The sequence below is a fragment of the Crinia signifera genome, chromosome 5 (assembly GCF_055691185.1).
Source record: "Crinia signifera chromosome 5, ASM5569118v1, whole genome shotgun sequence".
Classification (NCBI taxonomy): Eukaryota; Metazoa; Chordata; class Amphibia; order Anura; family Myobatrachidae; genus Crinia; species Crinia signifera.
This window is the reverse complement of record NC_139221.1, coordinates 131,699,850-131,713,948: the sequence shown is the minus strand read 5'-3', so window position 1 is coordinate 131,713,948 and position 14,099 is coordinate 131,699,850. Positions and strand designations below refer to the sequence as shown.

Here is a 14,099-nt window from a genome sequence, read left to right as displayed (position 1 = left end):
AACCGGTAAATCAACTCTGGCACCTTCACACTGCAGCCTTAAACGTTTTACAGTGGAAAAAAAATGGCAATATACCGTTTTAAAAGTGCAGTGTGAAAGGGGTATAAATAAAACCCTTAGCATACGAAGGCAATTAAACTGTGACTTTAGAAAAAGAAAGAAATGTGTGCCAGCGCTTGCTGTTTCAGTAATTACACGGTTCTCCTTAAAAATATATTTAATTAAAGTATAAAACACATACATACATACATACATACATTTAATATGAAAATAAAAATAAATATGAAAATACAAATGAGTGCTGGTGAATCATTTATCGCTCGAGAATATTCTCATAAATTATAAAGTCCCGTACTGGGGGAAATTGTGAGCTGACTGTATATTACCATCCAATCCGTCTGGTAAGATTTTGTGTCCAGAGTCTGTGACATCAACGGTTCTGTGGTGCCTTATGTTTTCAAAGGCTCAAGGTTCCCTTGTAACGACTTCTCCTCCTCTGTGTGGATTTTTAGGGATAAAGCGAAACCCAAAAGATTTTTCATCCAATGAGACAAAGGGGCGTCTGTAGGGTGTTGAACCAGGTCACTTTTGGGGATGGAGTCAGCTGAGGAGGAGAAGTCGTTACAAGGGAACCTTGAGCCTTTGAAAACATAAGGCACCACAGAACCGTTGATGTCACAGACTCTGGACACAAAATCTTACCAGACAGATTGGATGGTAATATACAGTCAGCTCACAATTTCCCCCAGTACGGGACTTTATAATTTATGAGAATATTCTCGAGCGATAAATGATTCACCAGCACTCATTTGTATTTTCATATTTATTTTTATTTTCATATTAAATGTATGTATGTATGTATGTGTTTTATACTTTAATTAAATATATTTTTAAGGAGAACCGTGTAATTACTGAAACAGCAAGCGTTGGCACACATTTCTTTCTTTTTCTCGGGTACCAATTAGGGCCTGACAAGCCCTGTGCCAGCAGCTAATTGATTGCGCAACACACAAGCCCATTTTTTTCTATTAAACTGTGACTTTCCTGGCACTTTTCTTTTATGCTTGGTATACACCAGGATGACTAGGGCCCGATCCCCTCAATCTAGATCCAATTCCGACCAATTGGATGTAGATTGTGTGCTGATTGGGCCCTTTTCTGTCCTGGTGTGGACCGATACCGATCCGATGCGCGGTCCCGCGGGTCGGTCGGTCGTTATTGAGATCCTACCTGCTGCAGGTAGGATCTCAATGACGACCATACAGCCGGGTGCGGTTCGCCATCGGATCGGACCCGCTCACGGTGCACATCGTGAGCGGGTCGCGCCCCCCCCCCGCGTCACCGTGAGCGGGTCAGACGAGACACTGACGACCCGCTCACGATGTGCATCGTGAGCGGGTCGTCCTGGTGTGTACCCTACATAACTTGACTTCAAACCATAGTAGGAAGTAAAATTATGTGTTGTATTTGTTTTTGTTTTTTTACCCTGTGGCTCTGAGTATCAGGGAAGAACTTTGCAATGCTCTGGCCTAGGAAGTGTTACATATGTTGTACAACTTGTGTGTAACTAGCTCCTGTTGTTCTTCAGTGACTAGGTTTCCTCGTCCTATATCGCCGCTTCAGGATGTAGCGACCATCATTGGCAGTCGCGAGCAGCTGGCTGTACTACTTCAGCTTTATGATTACCAGCTGGAGCATGAGGGAACCACTGGTTGGGAAAGTTTACTTTGGGTTGTTAATCAATTGTAAGTTGGCTTTCCACAATTTTTCTTACATTGCCAGAAATGCTGTGTAATAAACTGTTGATTTATTTAGCTAAATTATTTAGGACACGTGTTATTAAATATTAAGTTCAGAGACGTTGTGTTTATAAGCCATGTTTGATTGGAAAGTATGGTTTTGGGTCATACTTGCATAACCAAGTCCAGATCTAGAGATTACCAATCCTTCTGTTTCACATAAAGGCCCTTATTCTAGTTGACTCGAACGGATGCGTATTTTCGGACAGCCACGAGTGTTCTTAGCCCTGCCTACCGTACGGATCGCTCACGCCATCCAAATGCGACAAGACTCCGGTCGAAAGGACCGCGAGTGGATGTTTCATGTGAACACCTCTCCCATCTGTCGGAACCTCCCCCATCCTCCGATGGTCGCCAGCATATAAAGACCCTTTTTCTATGCTGATTATGAAACGGGCATGAAGAAGATCCCCTTTTTTCTATAGTTTTCAGTATGAGAAGATTATTATTATTTATTAAGTTTATTATATAGCTCTCACATATTCCGCAGCTCTTTACAGAGAATATTTGAACAGTCACATCAGTCTATGCCCCAGTGGAGCTTACGATCCTTATTCCCAACCACATATACAAGCACTCGCATTCATTCTAGGGTTAATTTTGTTACCAGTACATTTTTGGATTGTGGGAGAAAAATCTGAGTAACCAAAGGAAACCCACACAAGCACAGGAAGATTTTACAAACTCCACACAGTTTGGGTCATGGTGGGAATGTAACCTATGACCTCAGTACTGTGAGGCAGTAATGCTAACCATTACAATTATTAGGCCCCACATATATATAGACCTAAAGAGGGGTATTTGATTGGTGCCATTTTTGTTATTTGCCCTCTTCAATTAGAGTGCCGATTTTGTTTATTTTAACCATGGCGAAAAATTCAGCAAGGGGGTCAAAAACACGTGAAGCAGCTAATCCACATGTTTTTGGGCAAAATTGTAGATGTTTTCACAGGGCCGGCGCCACCACTAGGCAGCAATAGGCATTTGCCTAGGGAGGGCGTTGGCCATTGGAGGGCGGTAATGAGCCGCTGAGGAGAGGTACCATAGAAAGCTGGGACAGAGGGCTTCCCTCTCTCCCCCCCCCCCCCCCCCATCCCGCCTGTGAATCAATGCTGCCCTTCCCCCCCTGGACGCGCGGGGGCTGCGGCAGCAAAATTGCCCACCCACACACACCCTGGAGTGCGGGCGCCCGCTGCAGTATCGCCCGCAAACACACACACACCCCCAAACCCCCCCGGAACGTGGGCGGCCCGCCGCAGTATCGCCCCCCCCCCCGGAGCGTGCGGGGGTCGGGGTGGGTGCATTGGGCGGCAGATTTTTTTCCCCACCAAAAAAAAGACAGTCATGGGTAAAAATGCCCCCAATTGAAACGAAGCAGGCTGATTTGTGAGATCTTAATTTATATTGTAAACTCTTCACTTTTTCTAATTAATGCGATTACCTGCATCTAGATTACAATGCTACAAGTATAGAAAAAAAGTGACAATTCTCAGGTAGGATTATAGATTTCTGTGATAATTATTCAAGTTGGTGTTGACTCTACATCTCTGTACATCATTAATTCACTAGCTCAGTGTTGCCACGCTCACATCATGTAGTAGCGGCATGAGTGGTTCCATCTTACCACCAGACACCACAGCAGAGTAAAGGGGTGTACACACGGGGAGATTTTGACTAATGGACAATTTTGACTAAGCAATTTTGGGAGAGATTTTGGCTAGATGCACTGAAGATTTTACCTAAGCGGTTTTGTCTAAGCAATGACAGTCTATGATCTAGTCAAAATTTTCTTGCCTGAACAGTCAATCTATGCTAAGCAATTTCTGCTAGACAATATTGACTAAGCAGGAGAAAAATAGGGAGATTTTGGCTAACCTTCTAGGAGATTTTGACTATCTAGTCAAAATCTCCTATTAAAAGTTCTCCGTGTGTACACCCCGTAAGTGCTCCTGGCAGGAGCAAGTAACTATAGCATTGCAAGTTAATGTGAATATCCCCATTTATCAAAACAGTGGAGATACATCTTTGATTGTGCAGTCTATATCCACAGTCAGGACTGTACCAGAGTAGTCCGGATGCTGATTTATACGATATTGCAGCTTTGACTACATGATACTGATGCTACTTTCTTAAGCACTGTTGCAGCTGTCAGACACAGGATCTTAAATATGGTGCCTGGTCCATCCATCTGTCATGTAACCTGGCAGAATGCCATTGCGATTGCGCCCCTCATATATCCTATGACCAGCCTTGCTAAGTTAGTGTCCTTAGATCAGGACCCTAACACCTCCACATTTTGCTTTAATGAGGACTGAGAGTAACCATTGTTTCACTATGGATCAATTTGTTTTTGAATTGCTTCCAATGTATTGCACAGGTTGACAGTTTAAGAGCATAGTGAATTGAATCACTAATAAGAGCCCATCTTGTTCTGTACCTCCTCAGATTACCACAATTAATTGAGATAGTTGGCCGCATCAATGTTGCATCCACTGCTTGTGTTCATGAGTTTTCAAGGTATTTTTGGCGGCTGTGCAGGACGTTTGGAAAGATATTTACAAACACAAAGGTAAAAAATCTGTCGTTTTTATTTTCAAAACTTTTCTGTAGACATTAGTACATGAAGTTTCTCTATTAAATTTGAAGTGAATATTATTTCCTTGCTCACTCATGTAGCATTATGCAGTAGTTATACTGTCCTATTACAGTGATAATGCAGAAAAACTATTGATTTTCAGGTAAAGCCACAGTTCCAGGAAATTCTGCGACTGTCTGAGGAAAATATTGGTAAGTATTTACGCAATTAAAACTAGCCTGTAAACTTTTTTAACTGATTTCCTGCAAACTGACAAAGCAGACAGATTTGTACCATTTTCTACAATTTAATATTAGAGTTCTTATTTTTATAGAAATTGAGATTTAAGATTATAGTTCTTGTATATTAAATAATCCCTGCAGTATGCCTACTGGCCCAGAGCACAGTAGCAGGGCTCAGAAAACCTTTGCAAATGAGCAGGAAAAACTTCCATTCATATCAAATGAGTGGAATAGATGATATTTTATTTAGAATACAAATTTTCTTACACCGTCATATGTACCGGTATATGATAATTTGCATTGTAATGATTTGGAATTTTGTAAGTTCTCCACTGTGGATGATTCAAAGGGGGGGGGGGGGTTATTCAGTTGGCAGCAATGTCCGGCTGTGTACATCATGACTACAGTAACCTAGGATCTCCTATTTTCCTGTGCACCACTGTGATGCTGGCATATGGAGGCTATCACTAATTATATAATCCTCCAGACTCTGGGCAGTTATCAATGAGGCTGATTTGCCGCTTTTCACAGCGAATGTGGCGTATTTTCTTGCTCCCTGGCACATTTTTTGACCCTATTCAACACTCAAAATTCGCCGACGGCGAACAGCGAATGACGGGCAATTCGCCATCAGTTAGTCGCCGCAATTTGCTGCTGTTTTTCACTGTGATTCGCTGTGAGTAGATTCAATGTTAGGGTGGGGAATTGTTTTCAGCGTGATTTTCTCTGTGCTTCACCATGTAGCAATCGCCATCTTTTTATGGTGAACTGCAGTGCTATCGTTTACAATATAGTTTTTTTTTTTTTTATTTGGTGTAAAAAAATCTGTATTTTTTTCCGGTGAAAAGGGGCACGCTATTTTTATTCATGTGCATGCTGCACATGAATATATATTTAATTTTTGTATTTTTAATTATTTTACCCATAACAGCCAGCAGGGGGCCGAGAGCCGCTCATTACATATTCATATATTCACTACTCCCGCTCATTACATATGCACGAGCGGGAGCTGTGAAACTGCTCCCTACCCGCGTCCCCTGCCAGATCTCCCGGGAAGCCCCCCCCCCCCCCCCCCCCCGCATTCCGGACTTCCATCTCCCTGCCTGTCGCTGGCTCCCTGCGGAATTCGCCGCAGGGGTTAAAATTCACCGTCAGGGACAGCGAGCCCCTGTGGCATTGAATAGGGCGACAGGAAGGGCTGGCAGCGAATGCTCCAGCCCTCCAGAACGCGGCGAATGTGCAGCGAATCCTAAACAGGATTCGCTGCACATGCCGAAAATCTTCATTGAATACTGCACTGAGTTTGGTGTATATAGCTAGGTGTGGATTATTACCCTGGCAGGCGGTTAAGTACAGTTCATCTTAAAGGTGGAACCTCCTTCACGAAATATGTTTAAGTAATGAGTTTAATTACACAGAAACATACAGGAGCTAAAATTCAGCTTAGTCAACTTATGTGTGCGCCAGTATGATAATCTAAATATTTATAATAATGTGTGTTTATCTACAAATCTTAACAGAAGATTGGGTACTTATGTAGTAACTGGGCTGCCGATTTTGAAATCGGGTCCATCGCATCGCATCGCACCCGACCATATCGCATGCGATGCGATGCGATGGGCCCGATTTTTCCATAGGATTCAATGTTAAAATGGACTGAGTCCATTTTAACATGGAATTCAATGGGAAAAGGGGTCCTTTTCATACCCCTACTATCCAAGTGGGCATGGAGTTGGATATAAACCTGTGGCGAGCGTAGCGAGCCACCGAGCCCGAAGCGTGGCGAGCGTAGCGAGCCCCGCGAGGGGACACAGAATACCGTCCCCTCGCGGGGCTCGCTTCGCTCGCCACGCTTCGGGCTCGGTGGCTCGCTACGCTCGCCACAGGTTTATATCCAACTCCATGCCCACTTGGATAGTAGGGGTATGAAAAGGACCCCTTTTTCCCATTGAATTCCATGTTAAAATGGACTCAGTCCATTTTAACATTGAATCCTATGGAAAAATCGGGTCATCGCATCGCATCGCATCGCATCTGATTGTATGCCTTAACTCAGGGCCGAAACTAGGGTTTCCGGCGCCCGGGGCAAGGCAGTCTTTTGGTGCCCCCCCCCCCCACCCTAGTGATGCTGCGCGCCGGAGGCGCGTCGAAATTTTCGGGGGGGCGTGGCCTATAATCGCTGCTCCCCCGCGAGGCCACGCCCCCATTTTGCCGCTATGGGGGCATGACCCAGAGGCTCTGTGAGCCTCTAGCCATGCCGAAAAAAGGTTTTGGTTAAGTCCTGCGCCGTGAGTGGGTTGGTTTCACTAATCCGTTAATATTAACAAAAATTTATCAGAATCACAGTCCCCGTTATTGCTGCTGTTCTATAAGGGGTAGCTCAGTTCCCCCGAATTGGTACCAGAAAAAACAAAAAGATGGAACTGCGCAATAAAGGGGAATATATGCAATTTATTTATGCACTAATGAAAAAATACACAATTTCAAAATACAATTATAAGCATTAATAATTAATAAAACAAGGGGGGGGGATATATAAAAATATTAGCACAACCGGTCGTGTCTGATTAGTAGATTTTTAAAACCAAATACAATTTTGCTTCCCTTAAGTTAGTCACAGTCAGATTAGTGTATTAGTTGATTAGGATGCTGGTTTTTATAGCAGTCTTGTTTCATGGATTAGTGAAGTAACTGTCCAGGTTTTTAATGTCTGGCCAGACAATTTTTTGGTGTATATGGGGTACCTTACAGCTGCCACCTGTAGTTCCTCCGGTCTCCCAGTGGATGGTGCTGAATCACCTTTCTTGTTCCCACTTTATCTGGAGTCACCTTTGTGCTGGTGGTCTGATGGTAGGCTTGTATGGTTCTTCCCCTTTGATGCAAATAAAAAGAGTTATGGATGTCCCAACGCGTTTCCCCGCCTCCAGTAACGGTCTCAGCGGCTTTTCCAAGGGAAATATAAGGAAAATAGCAAGTCCAGATAAAGTGGGAACAAGAAAGGTGATTCAGCACCATCCACTGGGAGACCGGAGGAACTACAGGTGGCAGCTGTAAGGTACCCCATATACACCAAAAAATTGTCTGGCCAGACATTAAAAACCTGGACAGTTACTTCACTAATCCATGAAACAAGACTGCTATAAAAACCAGCATCCTAATCAACTAATACACTAATCTGACTGTGACTAACTTAAGGGAAGCAAAATTGTATTTGGTTTTAAAAATCTACTAATCAGACACGACCGGTTGTGCTAATATTTTTATATATCCCCCCCCCTTGTTTTATTAATTATTAATGCTTATAATTGTATTTTGAAATTGTGTATTTTTTCATTAGTGCATAAATAAATTGCATATATTCCCCTTTATTGCGCAGTTCCATCTTTTTGTTTTCTCTAGCCATGCCCCCAGCCCCCATGCCCCCAGCCACACCGTAATGCCCATTACATACTATACAACACTGCAATGCCCATTACATACTATATAACACTACGCAATGCCCATGACATACTATATAACACCGCAATGCCCATTACAAATAAATACTCCGTAATGCCCATGTCATACTTTATAACACTAAGCAATGCCCATGTCATACTATATAACACGACGCAATGCCCATGACATACTGTATAACACACCATACACATTTGACACATAAGTGCCACTTACCTATATGCTCAATGCCAGGGGCTTCATGCCGATGCCAAGGTGGACTGAATTTGCTTGTTGCCGAGGGGGATAGATCTGTGCCTCTGTGCTCGTTGCCGAGGGGGATAGATCTGTGCCTCTGCTCGTTGCCAAGGGGGAAAGATATGTGCCAGTGTGCTCGTTGCCGAGGGGGATTGATCTGTGCCAGTGTGCTCGTTGCCGGGGGGGATAGATCTGTGCCTCTGCTCGTTGCCAAGGGGGATAGATATGTGCCAGTGTGCTCGTTGCCGAGGGGGATTGATCTGTGCCAGTGTGCTCGTTGCCGAGGGGGATTGATCTGTGCCTCTGTGCTCGTTGCCGAGGGGGATTGATCTGTGCCTCTGTGCTCGTTGCCGAGGGGGATAGATCTGTGCCTCTGTGCTCGTTGCCGAGGGGGATTGATCTGTGCCAGTGTGCTCGTTGCCGAGGGGGATTGATCTGTGCCAGTGTGCTCGTTGCCAAGGGGGATAGAATGCCAGTGTGCTCGTTGCCAAGGGGGATAGAATGCCAGTGTGCTCGTTGCCAAGGGGGATAGAATGCCAGTGTGCTCGTTGCCAAGGGGGATAGAACCCCCCCTCCCCCGCCTGCGGGAGGCAGACAGGCAGGCAGGCTTGTCAGTGTGCCTGTGCCTGCCTGCCCGTCCCCTCACGTCTCCCCCGCTGTATTCGCGGGAGAGACGTGCTGCTGCTGTGCTGTATGATTTTAACATTTCTAACTCCCGCTGCTGGACCGCTAGCCAATGGCCGTTCGCGGTCCAGCAGCCAATCAACTGGTGGCTGCTGGACCGCGAGCGGCCATTGGCTAGCGGTCCAGCAGCATATGCAGCACCGCAGCAGCACGTCTCTCCCGCATACACAGCGGGGGAGACGTGAGGGGACGGGAGCAGGGCAGCCAGCGGGGGAGCGGGGAGACGAGGGGGCGGCGGCGGGCGGCCATCTTTGATGTGGCAGCGGCTGCGGCGCTAGCTCCCCGCTGCTGCCGCTGGTCACACCAGCGTCCCCCTGCCTCCAGCGCCCCCTGCCTCCAGCGCCCGGTGCGCGTGCCCCCCCAGCCCCCCCCTAGTTACGGCCCTGCTTAACTTAAGGCATACAATCAAAAAATCGGCAGCCCAGATACTACATAAGTACCGAAGATTGTGTTATTAAAAGGTTACCTGCTTCCCATCGTGGCCATTAGACTGCACCGTATATCAATCATACTGTCCCAAAATCAGTTGTAAGAGGGCAGGGGCGAACGGAAACCAGGTCAAACATTGGGGTGCTTAGTGTGACATGATATCATTATACACATTATTTATTCATTAACAGTTTCTTATATATACATATTCATATATATACATATTCCGCAGCGCTTTATAAAGTATAGTTGAACATTCACATCAGTCTCTGCCCCAGTGGAGCTTACAATCTATATTCCCTACCACATGTACATGCACGCACAGACATTCTAGGGTTAATTTTTGTTGGAAGCCAATTGACCTACCAGTATGTTTTTGGATTGTGGGTGCAAACACGGGGAGAATATACAAACTCTGCACAATTAGGGCCATGGTGCCTTGACAAATTTGTGATGAATTTCAGCTGCTGAATCACACTACCTGTACCTCAGTGCTTGACCAGTTGTCACCAGCCCACCACCTTACAACTGATGTTGGGACATTATAACTAATTAATGATATGAGGCACAATCTGGGTGCACGCCTGCAGGTCCGTCCAGTTTGTTTGCTGGGAACAAATGTTTGGTAATATATAGGAGGAAATGTCCGTTAACTATTTTCTCCCAAATACTGGAAAACTGACAAAGGTTCTTATTCAGGCTTGATTGCTCATCTGCAAAGTTGCAGAGATAGCAGCTGCCCAGAGAAAAGGAAAATCCAATGCAAATCTGCAAATGAATTGAGAAAATATCACTATTCTCTATCCTGTTGCAAACCCATATGCAATTCATGAACCACAAAATTATTTTTCCAGTCAGTGCAAATGTATGTCTAACCCTACCGGTCATCTGCAAGAGAGGCTGATGGAGGCATACTGATGTTGCCCACCTTCCAATAAAACACTTGGGCACGCCTACATTCTTACTGACCCTCCCAGAACATGGCTAGATACTACTCCCAAAACGCCAGCTTCCTGTCTGGCAATTTGCAGCGGGATTGCGAGAAAGATGCATACGCTATTTCTGTCACGGTTTGGGCTCGTGCATGTGCGCTACAATCCATACGCATGCGCAGTCAATCGATAATTGCTCAATCTACGAATTCAAAAAGCAGTGATCAACTCTGAATCGGGCCCAAAAAAGATTTTTGTTTCAGACCAATTCATTAAATTACCTTGATTTAACAAATTTATCCAGACGATCAATGTTTATATTTCTGTGTTTGGAAGCGAATAGTTTGCTCTCATATGCTCCCATACATTGCCATATTTTTGTATTCATCAGACAATTGTACAGTCTTTTAGATTTTTACCCAGCTTAATGGTCATGGGGAACAGTGGTCTACCTGCTGTGGCCTAGTGAGAAATTAGAATGAAATAGAAACATGTACACATGTGAGAGAGCATGTTAGTTTACTTATTGTACCTCTCATATTTCATGCTTCTCCATACACCCTCCCGCCCTCTACGGTCAGCTGACGACTGTCGTCTCTCCTCCACCCTGATCACTGCTTCCCATGCTAGAGTACAGGACTTTGCCCGTGCTGCACCCCTTCAGTGGAACGCACTCCCTCGCTCCATTAGACTCTCCCCGACCTTGCAAAGCTTCAAACGGGCACTGAAAACTCACCTATTCATCAAAGCGTACCCTTCCACTGCATAAACCAGCTGGTTCTCTGACCCCTTGCCTGTTTACATCCTGCTATCTAACCACCACCCCCTCGCTTGCACCTCTTGTAATCTGTCTGTCTCCCCTTCCTACTAGATTGTAAGCTCCTCCGAGTAGGGCCCTCTTCCCTCCTGTTGTCAAAGCCCACTTCTCTTCACATTTCACTCACAGCTCTCCTTTACTCCAACACTCAGTGACCATCTTCATACTCATCTCCATCATTGGCCTCAAGCCTCTAGTTGTATGTTGATTGGGTCCTCACTACTTACATTTAAGCTGTAATGTGTATTGAACTGTGGTGCTCTTTATTTGTACTGTATTTTTGTTATTTATTCAATGTTATGCCAAGTTTTGTCTCCCTGTATTGTTCCTTTGTACGGCGCTGCAAAACACTTGTGGCGCCTTATAAATAAAATTATAATAATAATAATAACATGCACACAACTTTATGTTTTAGAATCTGCAGCAGGAAACGGTGTTCTCACGAAAGCTACCGTCCCTATTTATGCAACTGGAGTCCTAACATGTTACAATCAGGTGAGCTGTCCATGAAGTTATGTGCAATCAATGTGGTTTGACAGATGTGGGAACAACAGTGACGCAGATTCTACGATATTCCATGTGATTATATATTTTGTGATTATACTTTCTCATTTTTAAAAAAAATATTTCTGCAATTTTGTCCCCAAATTTGTTAGGAAGAAGATCGTAAGCTGCTAGTCGGTTTCCTTGAAGATGTAATGACCATGCTCTCATTATCACATGCCCCATTGGATAGTCTAAAAGCATCTTTTGTGGAGCTGGGGTAAGTAAATCTTAATATACTGTATATATACTTTATATCATGATTTTATCATTTTAGCAATGAACGAAGAAAACAACCCCGTGCCCTTGGAATATTCCCGTTTTGCACACATATACCCCATTTGGCATGCAAATAAGGACCTGCTGCAGCACCAGTTGTTGTAAAGAGACACCACTGCGCATTCTACCCATTATTTCATGAGGGATCAACTTTCTTAGCTTTTCTATCCTATTCTATCTATTCTATTTCTACTCAGACAGCCTACCTCAGCATTATCTGCAAAATATATATATGTACTGTGTGTCAACATATAACTGGACATATGGTTCTCAACCTGGGTCCTCGAGTACCCCACAGAGTGCATGTTTTCCAAGGTCTCCACACAGAATCACAAGGGAAATAATTATCTCCACCTGTGGATCTTTTAAAATGTGTCAGTGAGTAATGAGTGCACGTGTGTACCTGTCTGGTGACCTAGAAAACGTGAACTGTTGGGGGTCCTTGAGGACGGAGGTGGAGAACCACTGATCTGTAGGATGTTTTCTGCAACATTTTTTTTTTTTTTATATATATATATATATCAGGTTTATATCTTTCTTTTTTCCACATTACTAATGGTTTATTCTTTGGTTACTTGTGTATTATAGCGGCGCCCCCGATGTTGGTCGTACAATGTTTTTATCACATCACATGCCATACAACCGATGGCATGCGATGCAACGTGATTTTACACCAGTATTCGATTAAAAATTGTACAAGCACCCTAATGGGTGATTTTAAGCACCCTAATAGGTACTTACAATGTAAAATGCACCCCCACGCCACCCCCCACTATAAACGTGAACCCGAAGCGTGGCGAGCGCAGAGAGCCCGCGAGGGGCGGCGGTACGCGTCCTACGACCTTTTCATACCCCCACTATCCACGTCGGCGTGGAGTTGATCTTATATAGTGTGGCGAGCCCGAAGCGTGGCGAGCGGACGCATATACCTGTGAAGTTATGCGCGTCCCCTCGCGGGGCTCGCTGCGCTCGCCACGCTTCAGGCTCGGTGGCTCACTGCGCTCGCCACACTTTATATAATCAACTCCACGCTGACGTGGATAGTGGGGGTATGAAAAGGTCGTAGGACGCGTACCGCTGCCCCTCGCGGGCTGGCTGCGCTCGCCACGCTTCGGGTTCACGTTTATAGTGGGGGGTGGCGTGGGGGTGCATTTAACATTGTAAGCACCCATTAGGGTGCATTTAACATTATAAGCACCCATTAGGGTGCTTATACCATTTATAATCGCATCCCATCGCATTGTATGGCATTGTATGCCATATACAATGTCATAAAATTTTAAAATTGTATATCATTGTACAACATCGCGCGATATCGCATCATATGCCTTATGGTATACAATGCGATGGGCGCCGCTATAATACACAAGTACCATTCTTTGTTTTGGATAAAGAAAATAATCCTTAAATACCTTTTTGAACATGATTTCAAACTTTAGAAATGACTTGTATGTGTCAGTTGCGTGTATGAAAGTGGTTACGCCAATGAACTGGTTTGGAGTCACCAGATCTGTAAAATATATTCTCAGCTATTTCCAATCAAGTCAACAAACTGTAAACTTTTAAAACATTTTTTTTTAACTATCCTTTTAACAATGAAAACAAAATTAAACTGGGTGTAGCAGCTTAGAACGTTTTTCCCATTTCCTCTCCCTATACACACACACTTGTCTGGAAAGCAGTGCACCTCCATCTGAATTAAAGTTGGCAGGGTTCTAGGATGTATTTCCACACCCCCTCACTTGTTACTTGGATTAAGACATACAGTATTTTTTCATGTGTTGAAATAAAATATTAAAGTAGCCAATTTACCATACTTGTTTATAACTTGGCCTGATATTGTATTTGTCTAACAGGACTAATCCAGCATACCACGAGTTGCTATTGACTGTGCTTTGGTATGGGGTTGTCCACACATCGGCACTTGTGCGGTGTACTGCTGCAAGAATGTTTGAGGTTAGTGATTATCGTATTGACAGTGTTTTATCATTATGAGGGGTATTCAAAGTTTCATGATATTTCATGATCTGCGAAAATATTGTCAGTTTTATAGAGGGAATTCACAATCCAATGAAATATGAATGTGAGACTATGGGAATCCATCAA

The 14,099-nt window shown here is 44.3% G+C and overlaps 1 protein-coding gene across 4 annotated transcripts in view; it reads left to right on the top strand.

Moving 5' to 3' along the window:
* RELCH (RAB11 binding and LisH domain, coiled-coil and HEAT repeat containing) overlaps positions 1 to 14,099 on the top strand; it is a 159,533-nt gene that overhangs the window by 90,486 nt on the left and 54,948 nt on the right. For all 4 annotated transcript variants that reach the window (XM_083188056.1, XM_083188059.1, XM_083188057.1 and 1 more), the window contains 6 exons: positions 1,589 to 1,745; positions 4,245 to 4,368; positions 4,538 to 4,586; positions 11,587 to 11,666; positions 11,828 to 11,934; positions 13,850 to 13,949. In XM_083188056.1, the coding sequence (XP_083044182.1) occupies positions 1,589 to 1,745; positions 4,245 to 4,368; positions 4,538 to 4,586; positions 11,587 to 11,666; positions 11,828 to 11,934; positions 13,850 to 13,949 (617 nt within the window). The remainder of the gene's footprint in view (positions 1 to 1,588; positions 1,746 to 4,244; positions 4,369 to 4,537; positions 4,587 to 11,586; positions 11,667 to 11,827; positions 11,935 to 13,849; positions 13,950 to 14,099) is intronic.